Raw genomic sequence first — 16,116 nt, 5'->3', positions numbered from 1 at the left:
TGAAGGCAGGCAAGGGAGGGAGGAGGGAACTGGGATTGGAAGAGCTAATCCACAGCGAAGGCTGTGGCTCCTTAAATCTTCATTTGTTTACACCAGGCAGTGTAGTATTTTTCAAACTGGAGAACTGTGACCTACTAGGAGGTTGTGAAATCAGCTTCGTGGGTCTCTGACCAGCATTCTTTTAAAGTAAAATAAAATAGAAAACATTGATGCTCAACTAAAGAGTGAAAGTCAGGACTGTTTGTGACACAGCTGTGTTAGTTTTGTATCTAATGACCTACATGTGAGTCTCAGTCAAAAAGATAGGGAAGCCGTTGCCACAGGGGGGTGATGTGCAGAGGGAGTTGGGCGTGGGCTCGGGGGTCAGACGGCCTGGGGCACTTGGCCTCTTTGGCTATTTATGGCACACATTTGGGCAAGTTACAATCATCCTTTTAGGTCTATTTCTTCTATTGTAAAAGAGAGAAAATAATATACCCACCTTGTTATATGTAAAATACGGGCTAGCACACAGTTTAGGTCCCAGTAATTACCCGAGAAAATGCTGTTGGTATTGGTATCTACTGATAACCAATCGCTGCCAGACCCCGCTTTCATGACCCAATTAGGTTCACTTAAAAGTAGCAACACACTCACATGTAAACCAGAAATGTTAAAATCTCCTCCCCCACAAAAAGTTGACTTTGGCACAGTGCCATCCACCGAATCCTATGGGATGCTATTAGAGAAAATCCTAGGAAACCTATTAATTTCCCTGCAGGAGGGCTAACATTGAGGGTGCAGCTTGTGAGTGATCGGCATGGGGCCAGGAGACCCGTGGAAGAAACTTCTCTCTGGCCTGGGTCCCAGGAATTGCTGGGCTTCTTCCGGAAAACTCACTTCCTTTCATCTTTGGGACTGAGCAAATGATGGAGTTGATCCTGTTTCCCTGCTTGCTTTGGCCCTATTAGGAGTTCCTCTCTAGCAGAGAGCACAGGACTTGTGCCAGGGAGAATATTATGGATGCCTAGCTTTTTTCTACAACCTTTTTCTAAGTCCCCTCTGCCTCAACGATTTCCTCCCGTACTTTTTGTGTCTGCGTTTTTATCACAATGGGCTCCTCCCCTGGCCTTGGGCTCCCTTCCCCCAGGGGTAAAGCAGCACTTGAGCATCCCCTCTGTGTACAGAGGTGACACCACCTCTGCCATTACCAGCCCCACGAAGGGACTTCCATCCAGCAGCCCCACTGGGTGGGAGCGCCCATTTCTACTGCCCGCATGACTGTCTGTGCAGTTTAGGAATGCCGGGGCTGGGAGTTAGGCTGGGTACTCTGTGCGGGGGACACGCCGCCCCGCTCCCTGTGCCTGGCATCTAGAACTGAACACTCTACCGCTATGGGAATGGAACCCAGGGCACGACCATCTCAGCCTGCAGAACGATCCAGCCCAGCTGGTGAGAACTCCCGCCCTGGTGTTGGGGGCCAGACAGGGTGCGTGGAGAGGGTCCTTATAACCTGGTCAGTCCCCTAGCCAGAGCAGTCCTACACATCGCTGAGCCCTCTTCAGCTTGAGAATGCTCGCCCTCAGCACAGCCCTACCCTCTGCCCCTGCCCCTACCCAGGGAGGGCCGTCCTGGGGGTCCCAGGACAGGCAGGGACCAGGACTAGGGTTACCAGCACTGACCTGCCCAGCCTGCCCCCCAGCCCCAGCAAGGGGCTGCAGACCCACAGGCTGGCTCCAGGGCTCCCACCCCTCCATGCACAGCCCATGCCAGCTGGGCTCTACAGGATCCTTTTAAATTACGATTCCAAAGTGGGCTGGCCACAGGCAAGAAGCCAGGAGCCTGTTTACACAAATGCTCCCTGCTCAGAGAAGGCTGCCCAAGTCACTCCTTCCTGCTGTCCCCAGACCCGGGCTACTAAGGTCTAGGGGTCCGGAAGGCAGGGTTAGTCCCAGGCAACCACAGTGACGCTCCAGGGGGCTCTGCTGAAGGACAAGGACCTCCTCCTCCTGCATCTCAGCCTCCCCAGCAGCCACAGCCAAGAGCCCTGCCAAGCTGATGGGACCCACTCCATCAACAAGCAGGTGACAGCTTCTTCAGGTAGGGGGTGGGGCATGGTCGCACAGGAGACCCGCAGGGTTCCCTGGGATCCAGGGAGGACCTTCATTCCCACATTGCCTCCCACAGTCCTGAGCACCTGAGCAACAAGGAGTTAATATTTTTTGATTATGGCAAAATACACATACAGTTTATCATGCTAACCATTTGAAGTGTGTGGTTGAGTGGCATTAAGTGCACACACACAGTTGTGCAGCCGTCAGCACCATCTGTCTGTCTCCAGAACTCTGTCATCTTCACAAACTGAAACTCTGGAGCTAAATCTTTAAATCTGTTTCATTCGACAAGCTTTTTGTTTGTTCGTCTTTTTTTTTTTTTTTGACGTCCCTGGGTGGGCTCAAACTCATCCAACAGGCTTTGATTGAAGATCTGTTGTGGCTTCCTGGGGGGAACACAGGCAGGACAGACCTGCTCTGAAGGCACCCAGTGGCATGAAGAGGCAAGCCAAGAAGCCTCCAGCCAAGAAGGCGGTAGCCCGCTGGCCACCTCGGGGCACGGGATGGAGGCCCAGGAAGAGGAAGGGGCCAACAGACACTTCTTGGACCAGCCCTTGGTTGGTGGGAGGAACTTCTTGGCTCGGGGGATGGGGTGGCTGGGAGCATTCAAAGGGAATGTTTTTCCTGTGGTCAGACTGGACCTGATAAACAGTGCAGGGGGCCGGCAGGGCAGGGGGACCCAGGGCTGAGGACATGAGGGGATGGCTCTGTGAAAGTCCCAGCTTTCCAAACCACAGAGGGAGGCAGAAATATGTGAAGCATGTGTGGCTCTGAGGGCCTCTCACCCTCAGTCCATCGACCCCTGGACAGACTTCAGATAAATTACAAGCTGCCCACAAGCACTTTGGTGGGAATCTTGTTTTTCCTCTTTCAGACAAAAAGCAGATTTGCTGACAGATTAGGGAGCAGGGGGCTGGGGTGAGGAGGAGGTCACCCAGGAGCACAAAGCCCATTCGAGAAGCATTAAATCACCAGTTAATGAGGTGCTGCTATGCCTTGGTGCTGGGGAGGAGAGGAGGAGTTCAGGGGAAGCCTCTGGAACTCATGGGAAGGACTGCTAGGCCTGGTTTTTCCCGTGACTCCCAAGGACCTAGACTGAACCGGTGGGGCCTGTGGTTCTCATTTCATTCCCCAGGCATTAATTGCCTATGAGGGGACGGAATGATTACCACTGCTGTATGTCTGAGGACACTGAGACACACAGCAGTGGCTTCTCCAATGTCATATCCTAGTGAGTGATGGAGTGGGAATCAGGTTGGAGTTTGGAGCCAAGTTACCCTCTCTCCTATGACGCCACTCCCCTGCCTGCTCCCCCACCCCGTCACCTGCTGGGTCACCTACCGCTAACCAGCCCTCATATGGCACCTGCTCACAGGTCACGCCTTTGGCTTTTACAAGGGTATACAGTTGGCACAACAGACATGATTGCACTCATTTCACAGAATAGGGTCTGAGGCCTGGAGAGGCTTTGGGTTTGCACCAAATTCATGACAAAAATATATCTAAATATGCAAATGTGTGGTGCAGTATAGAGGAGTGGTTAGGAACAAAAAGGATCAATCAGCCAGCCAGACCTGGGTTTTAGTCCTGACTGCTGTGTGACCCTGGGCAAGCTGCTTAACCCGTCTGTGTCTAGCTCTCCTCGTCTGTACAGTGGTGATAAGTGTATCATCATCTTGGCATTATTGTACGTGATAAGTAAAATTACACAGATTCCAGCTACTACAGAGCCTGGCATGAAGTCAGTGCTCCACAAATATCCATCAACATCATCACCATCATCAGCCGTGGGCTAACAGGTGCAAGATTGTGGAGGCCTGAGGGCAGCAGGGTGCCAAGGCCCAAGGAGTCTGTGGAGGGTTGGACGGCTGTTTCAGAAAAGACAGGGCCCTTGCCATGGGTGGCGAGGGCCTCCCGCTGGCAGATATGCCACACAGAAGGCTCCACCTCCCTAACAAACTGGCAGAGAAATGAAAACTGAGGGCATGATTTTAAGCAAACACTCTCCCGGCTCAGAAACGGTGCAGGTGCATTTCCATGTCGATCGGTTCCAGGCTCAGAGCTTTGCAGTCAGGACAGGTGGCTGGGTTGTTGCTGGTCTTGTGGTGGCCTCTTCCAGTCCTTGATCTGATTGAAGAGAGCTGCTTGCCTGGAAGTCCTCGGCTCCGAAGCTGCTAGGGCTCCATGCTCTGTGGTTTGCAGGTGAAAGGAGGAGGGGCCGGGGCATTAGGGGTACAGAGCAGGCCTTTGTGGACCCATCTACCACATGGCAGCAGGGAGCCCCTCCCCTTTCCTGGGCGGAGGGGACAGTTGCCTAGTGGTTTCATATCTTCATTTGGCCTCAGCTGTCATGGGACAGCCTACGGGGCTCCCACAGCGGTCATGGCCCCTCCATCTTTGCCACGTTCTTGGTGGGGCATTGTCTTGGGTGAATTGGGTGACTCATCGTGACTCTTTTTCCATTGCTCTCTCAGTGAGGGATGGGGAGGGGTTGGAGGACACCCAGGAACGGGACAGCCATCCCCTGGCCCACCACACTCAGGCCACCACACTCTGCGGCAGAATTGGCCCCTGAGATTTTGTTTTTCCTTTGGGAACCTGTGTTCCCTCCCTGAGCTCCCTGCCATGCATCCATCACCCTCCAGGCCTGTCAGCGTGTCTCAGTTCAATTCCAATAGTAACCCAGGGCTCCCGGCCTAGAGGGGCTGATCCCCAGTCCAAACCCCTCCGCCTACTCAGAAAACCGGAGCAAGATGTGTGGTGAGGAGGACCCGGGAACTGAGAAGCCAGTTGGGAGCCAGCTGGTGGGGGGGCCTCTGGGATCTCTGTGGGGGATTAGAGGTTGGACCAGGAGCCAGGTCCCTGACCAGAACGCTGTGGGCACATGGGTGATCCAACCCATGCACCTGGCCCCCCCCCCGATCCCTCATCCAGCCAGGCCTCGGTCCAGGCACAGGCTGTGTGAACATCTTTGGGGTCTCCATGTCCAGGAGCCCCGTGCTCAGGGACCTCGGGTCCAGAGCCCCTGCGTTCTCCTCAGAAGCCCAGAGCACTCCATCTGTTGCCTCCTTCTGGAGTGGGCTATGGTTTCCTCACAGGCAGCCTCCATTCAGGACTCTCCTGGGGGACTGCTGGCAGCAGGGAGTTACCTGGGCCACCCCCAGGGACCAGAGTTCCCCCTCGAGGGTCCTTTCCTCTCTCCCCCGTGAGTTGGAAGCGTAGGCGTGGGTGGGGAGGCAGTAGGGGGATACTTTTGGGGACGTGGACCCTCTTATGCTCAGGAATCCCACTGCCTGGGCTGAGTATCTCCTTCCAGGACAGGCTTCTCCCTCCCTTCTGTCCCCCAGGGGTGGGGTGTCCCCTCGAGATTCAAGCCCACCCCAACAGGAGGACCCAGTGTTCTGGAGAGGGCCCAGGCCTGGAGGAATTCTGCAGGCGGGCGCTTGTGGCTGCACGAGGTGAAGACCCGAGCCAAGGCCGCCGGTTCTGGGTCTGCCGGCCCCACTGCTCCAGGGGCTACAGCTGCAGCAGACACGCCCCATTTCCCTTTCTCCCTGAAAGCCCCTCCACTCCCACAGAGCCCACCTGTTCAAGCTAAACCCCTACCCCGACACTCACCACCACTAATTTTTTTCTCTTTCGCAGGAGAGAGGTCTGCCCTGGGTGCAAACCAACCTTCCAGAGGGAACATCCTTCCCCTAGAAACTCCGAGGCCAAGATTAGCCATGAGGATAAAACCCAGAGATCAGACACAGAGACCCGGGGTCAGGCCTTTGGCCACGTGGCCTGGCAGCCTCACCTTGCTGAGTCACAGAGAGGCAGAGCCCCAAGTGAGCCTGGGGAGCCCTGCACCAGCCTGGGTTCCGGCCCTTCCCTCCCCCCATTGCTTCTCATCACCTCTCCCCACTACTCTCCCCTCTCTGGCCCAGGGGGTCCCTGGGAGTCTGGGAAAGCGCCCTGGATCGTCTGGCTCCTCCCAGGGCTGGGATGCCCATTGCCAAGAGAGCACTCAGAAGCCGCCTGTTGGCTTTTAGGACTTTTATTGCCCAAGGTCCCGAGGTCTGGGTGGGACCGCAAGGGGCTGCCCCTGTCCCCAGAGCTGTGCCTGGCCATCCTGGTGGGAGGGCTCGGCTAGAAGAAGTTGACCACCCTGCGGAGCGACTGCACCCGCGCGCTGTGGGCCTCCCAGTCGGAGAAGCTGCGGAAGTCGCCCCTCTCCACCACGTACATGCGGCCGCGGTAGTTGGGCTCCTCGTACAGGACCCACCTGGAGGCCAGGGGAGTGGGAATCAGGGGCTGCCGGGAAGCCCCCCTGGACTCCAGACAGAAGAGCTTGCACAGCCTGGCCACCCAGCAACCCCTCCCGGCCGAGCGGCCCCTTCACTCTGGGCTACACGAAGGCACCCACGGTGCCCACCTTGGCTTTTATTTCCTTCCTCAGTGCCGTGTGGGGTCCGTGCAGGGGTGTGACACCTGTGGGGACAGGCCTAGTAACGTCCACATTTTAAAACTGACCAGTCCTGGCCGGGTGTGGTGGCTCATGCCTGTAATCCCAGAACTTTGGGAGGCCGAGGCAGGCAGATTTCTTGTGGTCAGGAGTTCGAGAGCAGCCTGGCCAATGTGGTGAAACCCCGTGTCTACTAAAAATACAAAAATTAGCTGGGCGTGGTGGTGCATGCCTGTAATCCCAGCTACTCAGGAGACTGAGGCAAGAGAATTGCTTGAACCAGGGAGGCGGAGGTTGCAGTGAGCCGAGATCGCGCCACTGCATTTCAACCGTCCTTGGCAAGGATGCACTCCCGCCATCACTGCACACCCACGCACTCCTGTTCCCTGATAAGGACCACCTTGCACAGACAGTGCCCCCAGCACCTGATGGGGGGCCTGGCACAGAGGGCACCATTCATTCAGTGAATGCCAGTGGGTTCCCACATGTGTGCCCAACACCGTGTCAGGTACCAGAGGTGCCATGGTCACATGACATGGTTCCTGCCCCCTCCTGCCCTCATGGGGCCTCCCCTGCAGAGGAAATGGGCTGTGGGGGTACAGTTGCACAGAGGAGCCTGCAGGTCACAGAGGAGGGTCAGGGAGTCCCAAGTGGGGCCCCTTCCTCTCCTCCTCCCCTTCTGCACACCTCCGGGGCAGCCACCAACAATCCAGAGAGCAGAAACAGTCAGGACAAGTCTTTACGGAGCCTGGAGGACCTGGGGCTGGTGGGGGCAGGAGAGAACACAGCCCTTCGTCACCCAGGAAGCTGTGGGCCCGGCCCAGAAAAGCAGGAAGGTGCAGTGGGGAGGGAATGGGGGACCAGGAGGAAGGGACTGGAGGTCCAGGGGAGTGGCCTCTGCCTGGGAAGGGGCATGTGATACAAGGAAGACGCCTCAGGACAGCTCGGAGCAGGGGCTGGCCCGACCCTGTCCTTCCCTCACCATCTCTGAGACGAGCGAGGCTTGTCACACTTGGTGCCTGGCACGGTCTGCTGCCTCGAGGGTTGGCGCCAGGAAGGAACAGAGAGAGGCAGAGGGTGTGAGCCAGCCTGGAGCACCTGCTGGGGGACTCAGGGCAGGCCTGGTCTAGCCTGGACCCCACCCTCATGGCCCCCCGCGTCCATGCTCCTTCACACCTAGAGCTTTCTGACCCCACACCTATGCCATAGCTGGGGCCTCAGAGGCACCTCAGGGAGTCAGCTGGTCCTTTCCTACCCTGTGGTGGGCAAGAAATACCCTAAGCCATGTCCTGGGCCACATGAGGGTGCTCACATGGACACCCCCAAAAGGAGGGGGCAGGGAACTGCCCATCCTCCTGTCCCCTGTCCTGGCTGTGGCTACTGGGAGGAGGCAGAAAGGGGAAGGGGCAGGGGCCTGTCCTGCCCACATGAGCACCGTGCCCTTCCCCAGGTGGGGGTGGTTGGGGGCAGAACGCCAGCACATTTTCCTCCGAAAGCCCACCAGGACATGGATCTGAGGGGACGGGTCATGCCTGGGCTGATGTGGGACCCAGAGGGAAGGGGTCTTGGCAGTGGGAGGTGGTGAAGGGGCCCTGCCTCGCCCACTCTCCAGACCCCAGGAAAGGCCTCCTAGCAGTGTCCCCTCCGGATCCAGGGGACCCGGGGGCGTTACCTCCTTGACAAGGGCTTACATTTGTGTAAGAGTTAGAGTCTTAGGCGGCAAAGGCTGAGCACCTGGGCCCCCACCTGGGGGACTGACGGCTGGCTCCTTGCAGGGACGGTGGGGATTGAAGGAGATGGACTGTGTGCTCCTCAGTCAGAGAAATGTTCATCTCCACCTTCTCCACCTTCCTTCTCAACAAGCCCCTGAGTGCCTGAGTGCTGGGGTGGGCGGGGGGATTGTGTCTCTGGCCTCAGGACATCCTCCATGCAAAGGTGTGACTTGGGCCTTACAAGACACAATTTAGCCAGCAAGTTTTCCAGGGCAAATTCTTGTTTTGGAATGCCACCCCTGGGCTCCAGGTGCCACCAATTTAGAGCAAAATGCAATTTTGTAAAATGGAATCCTGGAGCTAGCTAGAGTGACAGAAACAGCAGATTTCTGCCACTATCAGGCCACCAGGGAAAGGTGGGATGTACACAGTCCCTCCTATCCCTGGGAACTGGTTCCAGGACTTCCCTTGGATGTCAAAATCCAAGGATGCTCAAGTTCCAGATATAAAATGGCATTGTATTTGCATATAACCCACGCGTATCCTCCCATATATAGTAAGTCCTCGCTTAACCCCATCAGTAGGTATTTGGGAACCGTGGCTTTCAGCACGCGATATATAACAAAGCCATTTCTCCCCTCATCAATCTTATAATGAACCCACATTGAACAAGACAACATATTCGAGGACCTGCCATACATCATTTCATTTAAAGTCACAGTCTCCAAGAACCTATCCCCAATGTTAAGTGAGGACTTACTGGACTTGAAATCATCTCCAGATTACTTATGATACCGAATCCAACGTAAATGCTATGTAAATAGCTGTACGGTATCTTTCAGGGAATAATGTACATATTCAGCATAGACACAATTGTGGGGGGATAGTTTCACTGTGCAGTTGGAGACCACGGACATGGGGTGCCACCTGTGTCCAGCTCTGCCTTGGCTCAGTCTCTGTCTCCCTGCAGTCCCTCTGCCCCCTGCATCCTCTCCAGAGCTCCCTGGCCTTGAACCTCTGGAGTATAGAAGGCAAATTGTTCTTCAATTGCTTTGATAGGAGCCAGAACCATGCACAGCCAGCTGGAACCTGTGTGAGGGGCTCTTGGCCTGAGGGGAGGGAACTGAGGCCTGGGAAAGCGGCCAGCTGTGGAACAGGGACAGACACAGGCTTGGCTGTAGTCTCAGCTGTGCCACTCGCATGGGACGGCTGGGCCGTCAGCCTTCTGAGTCTCAGCTTGCCCTTTGTAGAACGGGGGCAATAATATCTACCTGACGCAGAGGTGTGGGCTGGACAATGAAAATAGATGGCCAACTTGAAGGTGCTCAGAGGGTAGTTGCAAAAGGGGAGTATGCGGGAGGGCAGGAGGGGGCACGAAGGCTGCCCTTGGTTGACCAGGAGGAAACCCAAGTGTGGGGCAGACAAACCCGTCTGGGCCTGGGCACAATCCCCCTGGCTACTCTCTGTCCAGAAGTGAGCCACCCTGAAGTCCGTCTTCCCCCAGAGGCCAGGGTGCTGGGGGTTTGCAGAGAGGCCCGGTTCAGGGGTCAGCTTTGCTGGGTAGGCGCTGGGCAGGGTGGGCTGGTCCACCCTTCTCCGAGCAGGTGAGCCCGCTGTGGCTTTCCAGCCCATAAGGCCCTGGGGGATCCTTTGGTAAGCAGGTGTCCCCCGGCTCAAGAAAACCAAAGGCGGTCTCTTGCATCAGATCAATCGCAGAGAACTGTGCAGCTTTCAAGGTCCTCTCCTACCTCTGTTCCTGGACCGATGCCCTATAGGGAAGGTCTCAGGATGCCTCTGGGGCCCAGGGTCCCTCTCTGAGGCCCTTCTGGGCCATAGGGGAAGCTCCCTGCTGCTTGACTGGGGCAGGTGAGGCAGCTGAGGAAAAGAGAGGGCCTGTGGGGCCAGGGACACGCTGCCCCCTGCTGCAGGTCTCATTCCCACCCCACCCACCAGCCCTGCATGGCGGGCAGCCTCGCACGCCTGGTGCTGAAGGGCCTAGCGGGGCCTCGGGGTGCGGCCACGTGGCTGGCCTGTACTCACGCTCCGTCCCCGTACACCTTGATGGCGTTGATGCAGTTCTTGGCCCAGCCCCCACTCTGCAGGAAGGGGCAGTCCTCCAGGAACTCCAGGCACTGGCCCGTGAAGTTGCAACCCTCGAAGATTTCCAGGCGGAAATGTTCACCGTGCTCCAAGACCAAGCGAAAAAGAAGGAAAGAAGGAGCCTGCTGTGAATTCCCCTCTCCCAGAAACAGAAGCCCCGGGCAGGAAGGAATTAGGAGGCACCCAGGGCACTGGGCACCCCCATCCCACATACTTCAACCCCGCACTTCTGTTTGTTCTTCCACATGAGATGTGGTTGGAAGAAAGGGTTCTATTACTCTAAAACTGTTTCAAGCCACTGAGCTGGTCTAAGCACCTCTTTCTACAACTAGAAAATCTGAGGTCCAAAGACAGCCAAACTGACCAGAGGCCAGCGCTCAGGCTCAGACCAGGGCTGGGGTCTCGGGGCTCCCTCTGGGTGCTCAGCCTGGGGAACTTCTGCCCTGGTCACACCAACACACTCCCGTTTCTGACTTCACTCCAGGGCCGCAGCCCACAGGCAAGCCTTCAAATGATAACGTTTTAAAACTGTAATAGAACCTTTTAGTAAAACATAAAGCCAAAAATCTAAAACAAATACCAGATCTCGTGTGCTGAAACTCCTGCTGGCCTTGACATCATCGTCCCCTAGGCTCAGCACGTCTCCCTATATGATTCCCGCATTTCCAAAAGACAGAGGAGGGCCAGCCCCTGCCTGGCTCAGAAGCCGGCAGGGCCTGGTCTGCGTCACAGCTGGCCCCAGGATAGCTCTTAGGAGAACAGCAGTTCTCAAGATACCAAGGATATTTTTCATATAAATAGCATTATGCAGGGTCCAGGGCCAACCATTTAAATTTCTTTTTTGCCAATTGTACCACAGCCTGGAAGAAATACTAAGAAAGCATTCTTACAATTTGAGATGCCAAAGCCCAGCTGATTTTGCAACTGATACAGAAAAGAGAGGGGGCCCCACACAGAGGCCCCTTCCCTGGGGTTCCTCAGACGTTCACCAGAACCGCCCGGCCCAGGCATCAGGGGAGGGTCCTCGGCAGACATAAGCCCAGACTCTCTGTGATGAGACATGCATACCCCCAGGCTCAGGAATCCTCCCCTTCCCACCTGAAGCTCCCAGAGCTCACAGCAGGTCAGCGAGTACTCATGACCTGGGGGAACGGCCTTGCTTAAATCCCACCCTAGGAGCAGCTGGACAGAAACAGTCTTTCGAGCCATGCCCCTCGTCTGCCCTCCCTGCATACACCTCTTGGGTGGCAGCTACCTGTGTAATTCCAAGGGACCTGCCCCCCAATTTTCCCCTGACTGGCGGGTGATTCTTCAGCTTCCTCCATCAGCCACTCCAAGACCGCAGCATGGAAGGCTCCAGAATGTGCTACAAGACCACCCGCACCAGTGGCCACACTAGGCCCAAATCAGCCTCCCATTGGCTGAGTGTCCCTTATCTGGCTGGAAATCTAAATTTGGACGATTTCAACAGCATTTTAAATGGACAATGCAGCTAGATTTTTGGATCCAAAACTTAAAGTGGTTTCCTGATACCTGTATGAAAACTCAGGGTCACTCCCGCTCGGTTCCCAGCAACTCGGCCCCCCACCTACTCACCTCATGCCAGCAGGTGGCTCTGGGTATAGCTCCCTCAGTCTTACCGACTTTAAAGCTGGGAGGCCCACGATCCCCAATTCCTTGCCACTGTCTGCCAGGGCTGACCCTCGGTCCCTCCGGCAGGAAGACTCAACCCTCGGTGGACAGGCCCACTCACCATTCCTACAGGCCGACAGGAGCCCATGTGGTCACTGTGGCTGTTCCAGCGGAAGAAGTCGGGGTAGTCGCCGTGCTCCAAGATGAACTGCTGGCCCCGGAAGTCAGGGTGATCGAAGCAGACCCAGGCTCCGCTCTCCACGCGGATGGAGTTCACTCGGTTCATAAAGCCCCGGTCCTGGAAGTTGTCACAGTCCCCAAAGACCTCCAGCTTCCTCCCCGTGAAGTGCTTGCCCTCATAGAGAGTGATCTAGAAAGGGCAGGTTACAGAGCTGAGGGTCAGGGGCCTCTCTCCTTCAGTGTTGGAGGCTGGCGTCTGGGTCCCAGCACCCTCGACGGAACCCCTACTCCCAGGCCCGCCAAAGCCCACTCCTGCTGCACACAGTAACATTATTTGCCAATTGGGCAAAAGCATGAATAGTTGGCAGACTGATGCCATACACAGCTCCTGTTCCTTCCTACCCTTAGGAGCTCACAGTGGAGCAGACAAGTTTCAACAGCGGTCTGGGGACAGGGGCTTCCCCTTTGTCTAGGTGCCCATTTCAAAATGGGCTCTTGTCAACTTCCACTGCATTTTTTAACTCATTTTTTAATATTTAAAACATAAAGCTGACAATAACATTAAAGGAGGTGTTTTCAAAAGAAGAAACTGCACCCACAACCCTCTCGTGGTAACCCAACATATATTTTGCAGAAAGGTTCCTGGGATTGGGCCTCCTTCACTGGAGAGGCTGAATTGGCCGAAGCCGCGTCAGGGCCTGGCTCGGGATTAATGTTCTCAAAAGAGGGCTTATAAGTGCCACCCTGTCCCTCTGTGTTTTGTAGGCCACTCCTTCGGGTAGCAGGCACGTATGAGATCTGGAGCTCCATCACCCTGGTGGGAGTTCAGACACCGTGTCCTGTAGCTATGTGGCACCCACAGGTTGTCCTTGTCCCGAAACAAAACAAAGGGAAGCAATAACAACCCCCAACGTCTTTCCTGCTGTGGAACCTAAAACCCCAACCATTCCCTAACGCTTTGGGTTTCAAGAACTGCGGCCCTACAACAGGCCTGTCAGAGCGCGGTGATGCTCCCCATCACTATGGCCGTTTGCGCCTCACCAGTGTCTCCAGTTCGCTCAAAAGAACGTGAGAAATGCCTTTCCAGGCCCCTTGGAGTCAGGCGTGGCCACATGCTTTCACCAGAAAGGAGGCGGACACCCTGGTGTTCTGCACCCCAGAGTTACTGGGGCCTTTGTTACTGAAGCATCACCTGGCCCATGCGGACTGATACAGCAACACAGTCACCCCCAGACACTCTGGAATGTGGCCCTGGAGACCAGAGGCTTCATGGCAGTGGCTAGGCTAGGGGCACTGGAGAGAGGGAGGGAGAGCCACGTCTCCCATCCTTTCTGCACCAGGCAGGGCTGGTAGAGGGCCCCTGAGGCTTTCGGGGAGACCTGGGCACCAAAGGGATTCGGGGCTCCCTCAAATCTCAACATTTTTCAGAAAACCAGCCCTGAGTGTCCCTGAAGAGACCCTGAGGAAGGACAAGCCACACAGACCAGCCTTGGGCAAAGAAGCTGCAGCAGTGGGGCCGAGGGCTGTGGGACAAGCCAAGCCTCCCCCACCCCGAGGAAGCCCCAGGGAGTCTGACCACCCTCCCTGCTCCTGACTGCGAGGCCAGGGGTTGGAACCCCGGAAGGAAGGAGTGGAGATGGAGACCTTCCTATCCACCCACACTAGAGAGGCCCCAGGCCGACCCCGTTTTATTAAGAAATTAAACCAGCTTCCCTTGGGTTTGTCATCCAGCAACAGTGTGCACCCTCCTGAATCCCCTCGCACAGGGGGCGAAGGTGGGGCCCTGCCCGGTTTCCTTGGGGTTAAGGGACTCACTCACCTTTCCCGAGCGCTGCGCCATGGTGCGCCCCGCCCCATCCGCGGGTCCCGGTTTATACCGGGCAGCTCCCTGCTGGCTCAGCGCCGCCCCGGACAAAAGATTTGCTGGGCCGGCCCCGGCGCGTTAGTGCTGTCGGGCGTGCTAAGCCCGAGGGGCCACCAGGCTGCTGAGACCCGCCGCGGCCACCCTGTGCCACCGCGAATGCAGCCCGCCCTGCCCGGGGTCTCCGTGTGCTCTCCACGTTTAGCTCCCAGGCCTCCTTCCTCCCTGAGCCCTCCCGCCCAGCCCGCGGCTGCCCCTGTCCTGCCTTGGAGTGGTGAAGGGAGGAGTGGGGGTGTCTCTCCAGCCCTTTCTTCCCTGGCGCTGCCCCTCAGCCCTCAGGCCCATCTCCCTCCCTCCCAAGACCTGTTCCGAGCTTCCCAGTCCACTCCCCTTTCTCACCTGGCTGCACGCAGTCTCACCTTGGTGCCAACTTGTCTCCGGGAGGATGCAACCCAAGCTTCCCGGACAGACAGACAGCGCTTGACCGCCCCTCCCCCGGCTGCTCTGGTCTGAGCTCCCAGGTCCCCACCTTAGACCTCCTGCTCCTACTCACCCAGCCCCTGATGCACGCCCTCCCCCTTTTCCCAAAATGCCAGGCCAGGTCAGGCCTGCCTCTCCTCCCGCTCTCTTCCTGCCTGCCTCCCTCCTTGGCACTCTCCCTCCCTGGGTCCCTCTCTCCTTGAAGATCCTGCCTAGGGTGCCCAGGTGACCCGCGCTGCCCTGAGCTGGGGGCACAGTGCTCTGCCCCTTGCCTCTCTGCTGCACCAACCATAGCTCCCTGGACGCCCAGGATCAGTTTACTGCACAAAGGAGTCCCACCGCGGAGGGAGAGTTCCCCAGAGCCCTGGACGAAGCACTTGGCAGAAAGCGGAGGCTCAGAGATTGTGGCGTGAGCAGAGCGAACGGAGCCCACAGGATGTGTAGCCCCAGACGGCTGGGGAGATGAGCTGGGAACACAGGACCCATGACTCAGATGGCTGGGGGTGTGGGGGACAGGGCTGTGAGATCAAAGGAGCGGGGGGTAGGTAGGTGCTCCACAGCGGGTTCTGCCGGAGAGAAGGGAGGAGCTTTGGGGAACAGTTTGGGCTGCTCTTCCCTCAAACAGTAGAGTGTATTTTTATGACCATTTCACAAATGAGACACTGAGGCCCAGGAAGAGGAGGTTATGTGATTCTTGGGGCAGAGGGGTGACCGTGCCTCTGCTTTGGGAGGTTTTCAAAAGTAGACAGGGCATGAACCAGAACCTGCATGTCACCCTTGAACCCGGGGACAGTCTTCCCCAGGGACGCCGCCCAGCAGGCTGCCTCCACTGGCGACCTTACTTGCCAAGCCACACATTCCAATGTTTGTCTCTGGACGTGGGCCCTGGTGGGGACATAAAATTAAAAACAAAATCTCCTGCCAACCCAGAAAACTTCTCCACGAAGGTAGTAGAAAAAGAAAACAATTTTATTACTGAATAAACTTTAAACTGGAATGTGAGCTGCATCACGATCTCTCCCCCTGAGAGATCGCAAAGATGGAGAGAGATCTCACTCTTCTGCAGCCAAGCAGACACAACCCATTGCATTCATGTTTTCAGGACAAAATTGCTGATTTTCTCTATCGCTGTGACTGGAGGTGGGTTTTGCGATTTGGAGGCAGGTGACAGCTGAAGTCAGGCTTCTCAGGAAACGGGGAGGGTGGCGGCATTTACTGCTTGATGTCAAGACTCAAAGAGGTGGTCCTGGCTCCCAGAGGAAGCACGACTGAGATATTAGACTGGCAATTGGCTTGTGTAGCCATTAAAAAGATTTACACACAGGCCGGGCGCGGTGGCTCAAGCCTGTAATCCCAGCACTTTGGGAGGCCGAGACGGGTGGATCACGAGGTCAGGAGATCGAGACCATCCTGGCTAACACGGTGAAACCCCGTCTCTACTAAAAAAAAAAATACAAAAAAGTTAGCCGGGCGTGGTGGCGGGCGCCTGTAGTCCCAGCTACTCGGGAGGCTGAGGCAGGAGAATGGCGTGAACCCGGAGGCGGAGCTTGCAGTGAGCCGAGATCGCGCCACTGCACTCCAGCCTGGGCGACAGAGTGAGACTCCATCTCA

General features: G+C 56.6%; 1 protein-coding gene and 1 long non-coding RNA gene across 5 annotated transcripts; one reads left to right on the top strand and one right to left on the bottom strand.

Moving 5' to 3' along the window:
* The first annotated feature begins 1,747 nt into the window (after positions 1-1,747).
* On the top strand, positions 1,748-5,834 carry LOC105474921 (uncharacterized). Its single transcript, XR_983010.2, has 2 exons — positions 1,748-2,079; positions 5,739-5,834. It is a non-coding gene; the product is annotated as an uncharacterized lncRNA (long non-coding RNA).
* LOC105474920 (crystallin gamma N) lies at positions 3,958-14,257 on the bottom strand. Of its 4 annotated transcripts, none has more exons than XM_011729843.3 (4): positions 13,984-14,257; positions 12,106-12,354; positions 10,293-10,438; positions 3,958-4,282 (listed from the first exon to the last, which is right to left on the bottom strand). In XM_011729843.3, the coding sequence occupies exons 1-4, from the start codon at positions 14,002-14,004 to the stop codon at positions 4,150-4,152; spliced, it is 549 nt and encodes a 182-aa protein (XP_011728145.2). In that variant the 5' UTR covers positions 14,005-14,257; the 3' UTR covers positions 3,958-4,149. The 4 variants fall into 4 exon arrangements, 3 of the variants coding, with proteins under 3 accessions (XP_011728145.2, XP_011728144.2, XP_070950326.1); XM_011729842.2 differs by lacking the exon at positions 3,958-4,282 and adding an exon at positions 6,123-6,360; XM_071094225.1 differs by lacking the exon at positions 3,958-4,282 and adding an exon at positions 6,235-6,566.
* Positions 14,258-16,116: the final 1,859 nt, after the last annotated feature.

This window comes from Macaca nemestrina, chromosome 4, assembly GCF_043159975.1.
Source record: "Macaca nemestrina isolate mMacNem1 chromosome 4, mMacNem.hap1, whole genome shotgun sequence".
Classification (NCBI taxonomy): domain Eukaryota; kingdom Metazoa; phylum Chordata; class Mammalia; order Primates; family Cercopithecidae; genus Macaca; species Macaca nemestrina.
This window is presented reverse-complemented; position numbering and strand designations above follow the sequence as displayed.

What these genes read in the sequence shown, in the direction of transcription:
- LOC105474920 (XM_071094225.1), bottom strand. Translation starts at nt 14,004, where the DNA reads ATGGCGCAGCGCTCGGGAAAG. An exon ending in TGGCGCAGCGCTCGGGAAAG is followed by an intron (nt 12,355 to 13,983) that starts GTGAGTGAGTCC and finishes TGCCCTTTCTAG; the next exon opens with ATCACTCTCTATGAGGGCAA. An exon ending in AAGGTGTACGGGGACGGAGC is followed by an intron (nt 6,567 to 10,292) that starts GTGAGTACAGGC and finishes CTGTCCCCACAG; the next exon opens with GTGTCACACCCCTGCACGGA.